Source organism: Channa argus, chromosome 6 (assembly GCF_033026475.1).
Source record: "Channa argus isolate prfri chromosome 6, Channa argus male v1.0, whole genome shotgun sequence".
Taxonomy (NCBI): domain Eukaryota; kingdom Metazoa; phylum Chordata; class Actinopteri; order Anabantiformes; family Channidae; genus Channa; species Channa argus.
This window is the reverse complement of record NC_090202.1, coordinates 13,870,137-13,883,235: the sequence shown is the minus strand read 5'-3', so window position 1 is coordinate 13,883,235 and position 13,099 is coordinate 13,870,137. Positions and strand designations below refer to the sequence as shown.

At 36.2% G+C, this 13,099-nt stretch overlaps 1 protein-coding gene across 6 annotated transcripts in view; it reads right to left on the bottom strand.

Annotated features, from left to right (window-relative positions):
* LOC137128586 (arf-GAP with Rho-GAP domain, ANK repeat and PH domain-containing protein 1-like) overlaps positions 1 to 13,099 on the bottom strand; it is a 49,317-nt gene that overhangs the window by 28,072 nt on the left and 8,146 nt on the right. For 4 of the 6 annotated variants that reach the window (XM_067506849.1, XM_067506846.1, XM_067506848.1 and 1 more), the window contains exons 2-7: positions 8,338 to 9,433; positions 3,484 to 3,653; positions 1,217 to 1,302; positions 1,048 to 1,130; positions 735 to 881; positions 414 to 480 (exon numbers count right to left, since the gene is read on the bottom strand). In XM_067506849.1, coding sequence (XP_067362950.1) covers positions 414 to 480; positions 735 to 881; positions 1,048 to 1,130; positions 1,217 to 1,302; positions 3,484 to 3,653; positions 8,338 to 9,371 — 1,587 coding nt within the window. In that variant the 5' untranslated portion in view covers positions 9,372 to 9,433. Of the gene's footprint in view, positions 1 to 413; positions 481 to 734; positions 882 to 1,047; positions 1,131 to 1,216; positions 1,303 to 3,483; positions 3,654 to 6,223; positions 6,497 to 8,337; positions 9,434 to 13,099 lie in introns of those variants that run through there. The other 2 variants (XM_067506851.1, XM_067506850.1) reach the window with 2 other exon arrangements.

Below are 13,099 nucleotides of genomic sequence, written 5' to 3'. Positions count from 1 at the left end.
AAGTGACTTATTCAGTCTTCTAAGAGACACTTTGTGTAAGTTAAATTTTCTGTCTGATTTTAGGTAGACTTTTTTTTAAAACAAGGCAGCATTGCCCTGGTAATCATCTCTTCTCATTCATTATCATTCACTCATTTGTGTTGCTGTCTGCAGCCTTTTGTTACACACATTTGATGTTGGAGAAAGCCAATTAGAAACCTGGTTGTGCATATACATGGCAAAGAAATCATTGTTCTCAGAACAGAAATCTACCTGGGGAAATCAGGTTTGGCTTTTCGAGAGAGAAGATCGTAACCTGGTTACTTTTGTCCATGTAGACGCACTCAATGTATCTATCTACATCTCCTACATCATGTCTGTAGATGTGACCAATATGACAATTTGATGATCTTCCTGTATGTGTGCGTTGTTACCTTGTCATTGTCAAAGTATCTCAGGTAGTCAACATCCAGCTTTACCCATCGTTTCTGGTAACGACCCCTGTGTAAGAGGATGCATAAACACAAAAACACTGAAAAAGCACTTAATTCTTTCACCATAATAGAGTAACTGTTATATATACACTGCATTATAAAACCAAATATTGTTTTGATGTGTGCCTGCTACTTTTTTAATTCTTGTTTTATTGTTGTTATTCACTCTTCTATACTGCAAAAAAGGCATTTTTTTTTTATCTTTTTCAAGCAGATCTTGCGTGTGTCTGTGTGTGTGTGCACACGCATTGTCATTAATACCCCTGAGGTCCATTCTTGCCCAGCCAGCCCATCTTGATGACAGCAACAAGTTGAGAGCCATCTTCTTTAATGCTTGAAGACCTGCCAGTATTTGGCAGGTAGACACTGGATTGGTTGCGGATGACATCATCCCGCCATAGGGTAGCACTTTGGATGTACAAGAAAACACAACACACACATTAAACATCGTGAAACACCACTTACTGTACTTCTGACTTATCAAAAACCCAGTTTTATGAGATAAAGTCAATGGTGGTTGACTGCAGTATGTGTGTGTCTGTAGCAGTGGTTTGTTTGTTGATGCATGACTCACTCATCATCATCCAAGCCCTCGTCATCACTGTACAAAGAATTTTTCCGCCCAGTTGCCTTACTGGGTACTTGTAGGGACATATCCTATTGGAGCAGACATTTGTCATTCACATTGTGCATAAGTCAAAGAGGATAAACAACGTAAAAGAGGAGAGCACTTGCACTCTTACCCTGTCTGATGTGTTTATGCAATGAACACCAGAGGAAAACAAGTCAGGGTCTTCATAGTCAAGATTATCATCAAATGATTCCAAACCTGAGGAAATAAGTACAAGAACAATATAAGATAAAAGATAGCAGAATTGTCAAAACTGACATTTGAACAAATCTACAGTGAGGATGAACAAAAAAATGTATTCACTGGGAGTAACTACAAGACAGCATTTTATCAAATGCTGCCTTTTGGGCTAAAGGGGGCTGGTTTACTATTATTTAATTTTGAAAAGCAGTAACATTTTTGCTCTGTACAATCTTTATCTGAGAAATATTTGCTTTTGGAGATTTTGTTGAATGGAATGTTTCCATTTTCAATTCATTAACTGGCAAACAAAACTACCAAAAACATATAATTAGGACAGAGAGAAAATAGATCCAGAAAACGAAAAATGTTAACCATCCATTTTGAACCTCACGTAGTTTAGGTTACGTGCAACTTACAGATAACCACAGAATTTGTAAGGCACTCTGGGAAATAGAGTCAAATACTTGTTAAAGAGCATAGGGAAACTGGAAACAAGTAAAAGCACTGACTATACCAGTTAATCAAGATATCTGTTGCTGGACTACAGTATTATTTGTGGTTGTCTTTGTAAACACAGAAACTAAATGGTCTACATAGGACTGCAGAGAATGTTACAGGCATTAGTTTGTCAAATTGCTATAACTTTTTTCAATGTTACAACTCTTAAAATCTAGCTTTTCTGGTTGAATACCGCAATTAGTCATTATTAAGCAGTCATATTACCTCTGACACATGGGACAGGTTAACCAATATAAAGTGAAAATAATACTCTGAGTAAACAATACATGTGCAAAGTCTACAAATAGGATAACGTGTACTAGTATCTGCACTCTTTGCACTCTCCAAATAAATGCACTAGTCCATAATGGCATGGCCAACATCAATCAGATGGTTGTAGCTGAGAAATAACCTTCACCCTAACAGTCCTAGTAAAACAAAAAGGTTTCAACACTATTGGAATTCAGTTTGTAAGTGTAAACACATCAGAGACAGTTTTAAGACTATGGTATGAAAAACAACTGGTCTATCAAGCTTTATACCATTGACTCCAGGTAATTACAAAAGTTATTTAAAGGGATCTACGGTAGCAATGCAGCTGGTAGAGGTAGGTCAATATGTTTGAACCTAGTATCGGTATCAGAGAAAAGACAAAACGCTGCTGTAGTATATTTGTAGACAGACTAAATAATAAAGCCACAGAATTTGTACAATATAAAAAAAAAACACTTACACTGATAGATATGTGAACAGAGGAGCAGACTAAAGACACAACGAGGTGTGTGAATGATAAAAAACATTATGAGGGTGTTATTATTACTTTTTTTAACTTTTGTAACATGGAGACCAGCATGTTTGTAAAGGTCCTCAATAAAACGAGTGGTTTTCTGGTGATGATGCCACACACTAGGGAAATAGGGGACAGACTGCAAACAACCAGAAGAATGTTTATCTGTGCAGGGTATATGATTATCCACTAATAATTATGCAGGAATTCCCATCAATAAAGACATGCTGTGCAGAATTCTGAATCACACTGCCACTATAATATTTTAATGAGCCCATCCCTGTATTATTTGTGTTACCAGGAACTAGGTAAGCATACTGTTGAAATGTAGAAGGCATACAATTTTCAGCCAATTATAATGAATAGGCTATTAATATTTGCTAATGTTAAACTAATGTGATGTAAAGTGTTGAAAATGTAAGGAACGAATAATAATATTTATAATAATAACAATATTTATGCACAAAAGATTTGTAAAGGGACATGTGTATTAACTTCAATGCAAACTCTTCTTAAATACTAAATACCTCCCTTCTACATAAAAACATTCTTGGTCTGTTTCATTTCTTTAATTTAGTTCACATGCCTTTCAAAATGTTACTTTCACTATGAGTGTATTGCTATTGTTTAATAATCCATTTGCTTATTTAATTAGAAATGCCAGTCCTAAGGTAAACCCTAAAGCAGAAAAATATATTTATAAGCACATGTTATATTAAATACTGTGCAGATTTTAAATTACCTAAAGAGCAACTGCAGCTAAAATGTCAAGCTTTGATAAATCAGTAGGGATCGGTTTCCCTATTTAAGTGTTACTATTTAAACTCAGTCAATTTGAATAAACCTGCATTACACAGAAACGTCACTAACACCCATTAGTATTAGTTGTAAATTTTTATTATATTACTTACTGTACTCATTGGGAAGCTGGGGTACCCTCCTAGAAGGAAGAGGCGGAAGAGTGTCAGGTTGACTTGGCGCTACTGTGTTTTCTTGGCTTTGAGGTGTCCTAATGCGTGGTGGGACCTTTGGGGTTTGGCCTTTCTGCATCTCATCAGTGTCCATTTGCGGGGTAGAGGGGCTGGGGAATAAAGGGGTACAGGACAGGTCACAAGAGGTTTGGAGCTCAGACGCCATGTTAATCTGGGATCCGTTGAAAGTCCCACACAGACAGGGTGATTCTATACATCCCGTTTGAGAAGAAAGTCTTCGTCCCTTAGACATTTACATGTTGTCATTCTATATTAAAAACTATAAATATAACTGCAGTTGTGATTTTACACCTGAAACCTGCTACTAAAAAAGCTCCATCCAACAAAGGTATGTAGAGCTTGTGAGACATTATAACTCTGCATGAAAAAAAGACAAAAAATAAATAAAATTCCAAACTTCTAAAACTAACTTTGGTAACCAGGATGAGTCCACATTATGACCTATTGCTCTGAAGTCTTCATGAGTAGTGAGAGAATTTATTCCAAAAACAAACTGGCATCTCACTACCCCCCTCCCCTCTCTCTACTTCTGTTTTAGGCAGTAAGCCAGAACCTGCCTCACAGCATACCTCTGGGTCCCAGATAATCTTACACACACCCTCACACAAACGCTACACAATTGTGCTTGTATTTTGGTTAGACAATTAACTATAGTGAAAAATTCTGATAGTAAAAAACACCTCAATTATATCATCATTAGCATGAATATGGCACCATCTACACACAGCTCTCTTATCTTTGTAAGCTCTTTTATTTTAGTAACCCACAGGGGAATGCCTTTTTACCAGATAAAAATCTATCCCCAACTACTCTGGTCATCACTTGCTATCCAAATCCTTGGAAACCCTTCTTCAGAACACTTCACTACTTCATCATGGCCAGTTCGCTCTTACTACATATACATAGAAGTTGTGATTTAGCTGAAATAATAATAACAGTATGACTGCATTTTCCCATTGCAACTTAAAACACATGGTCAGTAGAGCTGATGTTAGGAGGAAATACACACTATCCCTTACTCAAATATTACCTTAGCGCAGTTTACTAATTTACTACTGGCCATCTAACAAAAACAGCAAGTATATTAACTACTGTGGTTATACTACAACGTTTAAATACAAACGGTACAATGCGTATATAGAGTACAGAACATTATATAACCACCCAATATAGATCATTTGTTTTTTAAGACAATTTTCTTGTTCAAATTTCATACTGTTAGTATATTATCATTCCTTTATTCTATTAGTCTTATGGTTCGTCATAAAGATGCACAAACCCCAAAGTTGTGTAATTTATTCTTTACAATGCGCATTTTGCTGATGGGAAATTCAAGAGTGAGCACACAGATTTGGTCTCTATCCATCCAGTATTGTGAAAGTTCCTCTTTATTCCTCCCTCCTTTGTGAATTTTCTTCTCATATGACGTTTTATGCTTCCATGAGAAGGAATATTAGTGATATTAGTTACACAATACCAGTAGCATTTTTAGCTTGAGTGATTTTATTTATGATAAATTTACTGATAATTACCTGCACCATTTTAAATTGTAATGAAAAAGGCAAAAGACAAAAGACAGAAGACAACTTTGACATGGTGGCCGTAAGAGTGTAGATTAATAGCAAAAAATATCAGTGTTACCAGATGGTCTGTGGTGTGACCCTAACACATAAACTGTTCTGTTGTGTTAGATTTTAAAAAGACACATCAAGGTGGTTGTAAAAACCAGATAAAAGAACATTCAATATACAAAGTCCACAGATGTTTGATTATATTAAGTCTTTATGAACATTGTTATGAATTAGCTTTACATAAAATTGGAAACCATAAAAATGTAAGCAATGTATCAGCTCTGTTTAATAATAAATCAGAAAAAGATAGGTAAGATCCACTCTTATAGGAAACTGACATGTGTTTCTTTTATTCTCTGAAAATGAGTGCAGAGAGTGGGGGGCTGCAAATAGATGCTATTTTTAACCCACTCTCTGCTAGCTAATACTTAACAGTCTCCTCTCCTCCCACGCTTTATGTTTGTCAACTTCTGGTTAAACTTCTACATTTTAATTTAAGATCACCTTACTATACCTACTGGGCATCTGAATCATGGCGTTGACAGATAGAGCAACTTAAAGACTCTGTTATTTTTTAAATATAGTATATAGAGTAATAAAAATATTTAAGGTAATCACACAAGATCTGCAGAAAGCCTACTATTCATTCAAACCTGCGTAGTTCAAAACACTGTCGAAATGTTATTGTTACCCGAGAAAACAAAATAAGTCAGGGATGCCTTTGCCCATCTTACGTGTTTTGTAATCTTTACAGACATACAGCTAACACACCAACATCAGTTCCCTAAACTTATACAGCACAGGAAAAACAGAATGTCTAGTGTCACTCAGCATCACTAAAAAGTTAACTATCTTAACTCTGGTCAAGTTAAAGCAAATCTGTATAAACATATTAAAAAAAGTCTCACTAACAGTGGCAACTTTTCTATTCTCTAACAGCAGAAAACATGAACACAGCAAGATGAGCAAGCTTCCTTGTTGAAAACGCTGAACAGAGGTAAGAGGGAGATGACAAGGAGAGAGCACTTGCTAAATATAATACAAGACAGAGAAAAGAACTGTTGACATACGATTTGTGTCAATGTTACCTGCCTTAACATGTTCATAAGGAGTCCTCTTCCATGGTATATCCATACAATTAAAACTTAAAACACACAGACACGCGAAGTAGGGGAAAAAAGTAGTAGGAAATGACTGGCTAACCAGAAGATGGGAGGAGGCAACAACCAGCGAACTGACAAGGAAACAAGAGAGCAACAAGACAGTGTGTGAATGTGTGCAGGTCAAGGCTACAAAAACGAGTTCCTGGTATCTTTGAAATATGTGCCTTTCTGTGATATTTTTTATCTCACTCTCGCTTTCAAAGAGGGTAATGGGGAGGAGTGTTTTAACTGCTCTATGTTGTTCTTCTCTATTGCAACTTCCCCCTCTCTCTACAGTTAGTTTCCCTTTAAAAAAAAGAAAGCAAACATGCAAATGCTACTCATAATAGAAGTACCCCAAAGCCAGAGGCAAGGTTCAAGTTTCTTTTCCTTTAACTGGTGATGACACACATAGAAAAAAACAGCTGCTAATGATAAATGCTAATGATTGTGCTATTGCCAAAAACTACACAAACAAGTTTAAAATAAAAGATTAAAGTGAGAATAAAGTCTGCTTTTAAAGGGAAAATGCTTTGGGAAAAAAAGAATATTATATAAAATGAACGATACTGTGAAAAGGTTTTAGGCAACCATTTTCATTTTAGCAATGCTATGATGACTAGTCATAGTTATTTCACTGTATTTTGTGTTAGAATATGAGTAGAAAAAAATATAGGAAATGTACACGATATCAAAAAACACAGAAGGTGTTTTCGAGTGTCCTACCCTTGAACTTAACATGTCTTGAACTCTCTTGGATCTAAAAACAAAAGGAGTGGAAGATTAATAAAACAGTCAACATTTGACAAGATGTTTCTTTTAGAGAACAGAAGAAGTCCAGCAAAGACCTAGCACAGCATCTGGCTGCTGTGTGAAAAGCCCTTGATGAAACACCGTGGCAGCTCTGTCATAGTTTGGCGCTGCATTTCTGCCAGCGGTGATATTGATGAGACTGGTATTGCTTCTGGAAAGCATCTGATTGGGAACAGTTGTATTTTTCAGATTGACAGTGAGTCTTATCAATGAATTCAAGATGTGGTAGGTGCAAAGAGAAGTCATGCTGGAAACTGACTTTTGCTTGTAGAAGCTATTTTCCTCTGAAAATTTTGCGTATGCATATTTCCTGTATTTTCTGTATTATCTCATTAAAAGCAATAAGAAATGCATAAATTAATTGTCTGTGCAACTTTGCTAGAATAGCAGATTCTCTTCAGAACTTTTATAATCTTCAGAAAATACTTTGCAAAAGTTTGAAGATTATAAAAGTTCTGAAAAGGTCACCACAAAGCATGTGAGACAAACACATACACACACACACTAACACACACACTTTATCAAGTGGTCAGGTATAAGAAACCACAAAACAGACTGCAAGCAGGCTTTCAGTAAGGCTCAAAGTTCTCATGCATGCACACTTCACAGGACTTGTTAACACATTTCCTTATTCAACATGCTACTTAGCTTCAGGTCCAATGTGCTTCATCCTTTCAGTTTCAGGAAGTATCAAATTTTAATTTGAGGAAGCATTTAGAAATCACCAATAAAACTTTTTTGTATGTCTAACCATACAAACTGCTCAAATTAACAAGAGATGGAGTTTACCAATTTGACCACTAGATGGCAACATCTGGTAAAGAAAAAACAAGATAACTCACTTTTTGTAAATTCAATTTAAAATAGAATACAATGGCATTATTGTCTTAGTACAAGTAAAAGAAATTTAAATTAATAAAATGCATGTTTAATCACACAAACAAAAACAAACAGTGACGATTTAATTTACATAAATATTTGAATGAATATGTAGCATTCTGCCTTTAATGTAGCACCCCCTTTCTTTTAAGTTTTAATATGTTTTGGACCCACAAATTCAAAACAGAGGCAGTCACACCCCTTGTAGTCACACCCCTTCTCTTGCTCACATGCATGCCAAGAAGATCTCTGAGCAATGATATATTCATAAGTAAATGTGTGCAGGAATATAAGACAGCCCAAAAAAAACAAAAAATACTCATAAAGCTGCATTAGTTATTAATGAATAATAAAAAAATACACTTTACCTGTGAGTTCTGGGAGACTGTGAAGAAAAACGGTGTGGGACCTGTGGAGGGCCCCTAGGTCCTCCTCCTGCTTTTGGAGGGAGTGGTGGAGCATTTGTGTCATCACTGAGAGAAGCAGTGGATGAGACAGGTGAAATTTTTCTTCCTCCATCAGTATTTAAGTATTGAGAATAGGGTTGAATGGCTAATGTCTGAGGCCGAGTGCATGTGAAGGCTTGGGTAGGATTGGTTGTAGGAGTTAAACTCTGATTCACCGACCTGCTCGGTAAATCTGGGGCTTTGACCACATGTCTGTCCAATTTTGAGGAACCAGGGGTTTGAGCAGGAGGTGAGGGGCTCAGGGCAGAGGTAAAACACTGTGGAGGGCAGTTGGGGGTGCTTCGTGGGGGGACTGGGGGCAAAGAGGTGTCAGAAGTTGGTGACACAAGGAGGATGGGGGGAGAGTCTATAGGAGCACTTGGGCGGAATTTAGTCCTCTCTTTGGGTACAGGCCTCTGCCTATCTCCCTCTATCCCTCCATTTCTCTCATCCTCTTTTCCTTGTCCCATTTGTCTTTGTTCAGGAGCCAGCTTCTTCTCTCCTCCCTTCCCACATTCCTCTTTCATCCTGGACACCTGTCTCTCCCTGGGGACTGGTTTCTCTTTTTCCCTGGGTTTAGGTGTTGATGTCTCTCCATTCCTTTGCTTAAGGACAGGCTTTTCTTCAAAAGGAACAGGTCTCTCTCTCTGCAACACTTGAATGTGACTTGTTTCCTCTGAGCTCTGAACTCTCTCTGACTGTATGATCTGAGGCTTACAGTGAGAGTGTGCCTCAGATTGTGTGTCACAATTACTATGTGTTTTGCTAAGGCTAGCCAAGATGCGTCTCTGATGGCCTGGCAGGGTGATGCCCATCTGTTCCAGGAGATCTGGTGTTAGATCGCGGCATTGCTGCAATGTTGCTATCCCAGCGACCCGAAATGCCTCTGAATATTGCTCCAGGCGAAGCACACATAACCAATCCAACACATTTATACAGGATTCAGAATTTGACATGATTAATGTGCATAAGGGCAACTCCACCACAGCGACAATGCAGACCTCATATCATGGTACACCTGTGGAGAACAAAAAACATGAACACTGACGGTCTAACAAAAAGCAAATTACTCAGTATAGACACAGGGTTTTCAAGAGGAACAAGTGGAAAAAGCATGCATCTGCTCAAAACATAAAATCTTTCTTTGACTTTTATACTGAAGTTTGTTTTAGTTCCTAAAATGGATAATTGTGTGTCACATTTCTGATAATAGACCAGATTGTGAATAACACTTCCTGCACACTACACTATTTTGAGAAATCCTTTATTGGGAAATGTGTTACGCCACATAAGTGAAGAACACTAATAATTGTGCTTCACGAAAGACAAAAATAAATACGAAAAATAATCAGACTGAAGATGTATACATTTTTATAGTCTACAAACACGAGCGGAAAAGCTTGTAACAAAATGGACAGCTCTCACCTCAGTGAAAGAGGAAGTTGTGTTGATGAATTAAAAGCAGTTTAGTCATTTTGCACTATCAAGCACAGTTCTTCTGAATTTCTGACTTTCTCTACACACATAACACAAACCATGGATTATGTATTCCGAAACTATTGAGATCGCTCCAGAGGTCAGATTATTATAACAAAATCATACCTTATTTTTGTAGGATTTATACAGACATGTGAATTTATTTTTAATGTCCTAAACTAATAAGATCGTCTGATTGCCAAACATATCCAATCTCAGGGCTGGACAATAATGAATACAGAGTATCTTTTTAATTACTGTTGCACAGGAATGTAAGTGTAATTGACGTATTGAAGTATTAACACACAGTATGTCCTCTCAGACTCTCTTAACTCTCTCTACATCTCTCTATCAAACACATGCTTAAACGCAAAAAAGTTATTTCCCATCCACTTTCTTCACATACAACAACGGCATGAAAAATCATCATTGTTTCACTGTCTACATATGAGGATTTGTTTTGGAAGTTTTCACATGCTGCTCAGTCCCAATGACAAGCCTTCCTATAATTTGCATAATGTAAACCTGCCTGACTTTAAGCTTTTGGATGTAGCCATCACAACAATATCAGCATGAATACTCTGCAGAACTGTAGATCATAACCCCAACAGTTAGGCTATTTTGTTGCTGTCAAAATCATTAATCAATCATCTACAGCATTCAATGTGTTTATTGGTTGGTTTCCCAGAACCACAATACAATCATACCTCAATATGCGCGGTCTAATTTGTGTCTGTATATTCAGAAAGCATCTTAGCTGTATATATATGTATGTATGATGTAGAATACAAAGCAGGTCATTTCCTTGGCTTTTGCACATTTTTGGCAAAAGGTTTCCTTTAAAGTTTAGTGGCAGGTTGTTTAAAAGCGTGAAATGCGATATATGCAATAATATTTAGATTGCAGTTAGTCATTAGTTTATGATAACAGTTTAAACTGTAGATTAAATGTCAATTTGAAAATAGCATGGATGCCAACACTAGCTTTATTTTAAATATCATAATATGTTGTAGGATTGTTTCCATTAAATTCCAAAATATTTAATTTTATATTCTGTACATAAATACACATTAGCTTTCTGACCAGTAGCAGATCAACACATTACTGTAAATGTATTATTTCTTCTAACACGATACATGATACAACCTTATTTAATTTGATTAAAAGTGAAGGCTTTGGGAACTGCGCAAATAGTAACTACACTACACAGTCCAAGAGAGACTATTCACCAGAGTGTGAGCGTGTTGAAATGACTGTATTTCATTTCCTGTCAAACATTTCCTCTGACAGGGCAGGGACCACAGGGCACAGGGACAGTGTGAATCTTGTGCTTGTCTCGCTGATCAAACGCAGTTCCTATTTTTGAATTGAGGAACTGAAAAACACTTCATGCGATCCATTACAGACTGACAATGAGAGTCAGCATCTTTGACCAAACACAACTTTGCACCTTGTGTGTACACACAAGATATCAAGCATTAATGAAGGGTGACAAGAGCAAAGAAAAAAGTATGCACCATCTGTGGCCTCTCACATTGCCTTAGGTTTTAGACAGCTTGCTTGCTTCTGTTTTATTTTTTAACTGTGTTGAGGTATGGAAACATCATGTTTAGTCAAAACAGACAACATACTGTACTTTTAACAGTGTCACCCAAAATTTCTGGCTTAAGCTAAGCTTAGCTTTCTAAAATATTCATACACAACACGAGAGCTAACCCTTACAGTATGGCTAACCTCCTCCTCTGATTTCAAAGAAGGTATGGATTGTGTCTGCTTTTTGTCTTGTGGTTCGCTCTGTGTTGCTAGTAAACATTTTGCTGTAATGTTTATATGTTGTGTTTATTAATCTCACAATTTCCATTCTTTGTAGTAATATTCCAAATTGACTAGTGAAGCTGTAAGAAAAAACACGTCAGAAGAACTGTTGTACAATACAAGCAGGTCTAAAAGTTTGAAATATTTCTAAGGTCATAAACAAAAAAAACACGGAGATTTTGTGGCAACAGATTTTTTGACATCCATTTAACAGATGATGTGACAAAGGCAATTTTATATTTAAGAACATAAAAGATATAGAGTACAGTACAGTAAATACAAAACCAACAACAAGTCCCCTGTTGCAGATGTGATTAACTTTTAACTGTTTTAAATTAGAAAATATATATGTGACAGTTACTGATGTTGCAGGCTGCTAATAATAAAGTAAAAAACTCTTTCAGACTCATGGTAGAAAGATCATATACCACACTTATATAACACAAATGTTACACACGCCAGTGACTCCAGATATAAATCTGACAGAGCTCAGCTTTAACTCTGTCAAAACTGATATAATAAAATATCAAAAGGTATGTGAAAGAGTGTTTTAATAACTACTTGAACTCCTTTTGGCAGCAATAACCTCAACCAAGCACTTCCTATTACTGTGGATTAATAAAAAAAGTTTATAATGTGTTCGATAAAAAGCATAAAAAGACCAAATTCAAGTCTTGTATCCAAAGAGGTGGTTTCGTAGCTGAATTCTATAAACAGTTATTTTGTATTATTTTCATCAAGTTTTGATGACATAACCTCACACTGATGAATGTTCATTCTGACTGTTGTACTTCTTATAATCTTTTTAGTACCTTCAGCACAGATTTTATCAATGCGCAAAACATAGAATGTAAGACAGTCAAAAGAGGGCTCACAGAATGAGCAGCCACCAAACCATATTTTAAATACTATATAATGTTACTGGTTTATCTATGTATACATAACATGTAATCCTCTCGAACAGGTTCATATAGCTATTAAAAAAGATATTGATTGCCCTAATAGTGTTTGTGAGATTTTTGTAAAGCTATATTTGAAAATTAATTTTAAAATATATTATTTTTTTCTGCATATCAAAGTCCAAATGGAAACTGTTCAGTTAACCTTCTGGATGTTCATGCTTGGTTGGCGTACAGTAGTGAAGTAAATTAACCAGTGTTTAGATGTGAAAAACATGAAGATTAACTTGAACAGAATGCTCACTTAGGTAACTGAGATGCTTGTTTTCATTTATTGCCAGCTTTTGGTATAAATGCTATTTTGTGTCTGAGCATCAACTAAAAAAATATAGGAAATGTACATATACAGTTGCAAAAAAAGCAATGTTACTCTGCAATGTCCTGGCTTTATGCAGAAGTTAGTCTGCATAAATTATAAAATGTGACCTGCTCCT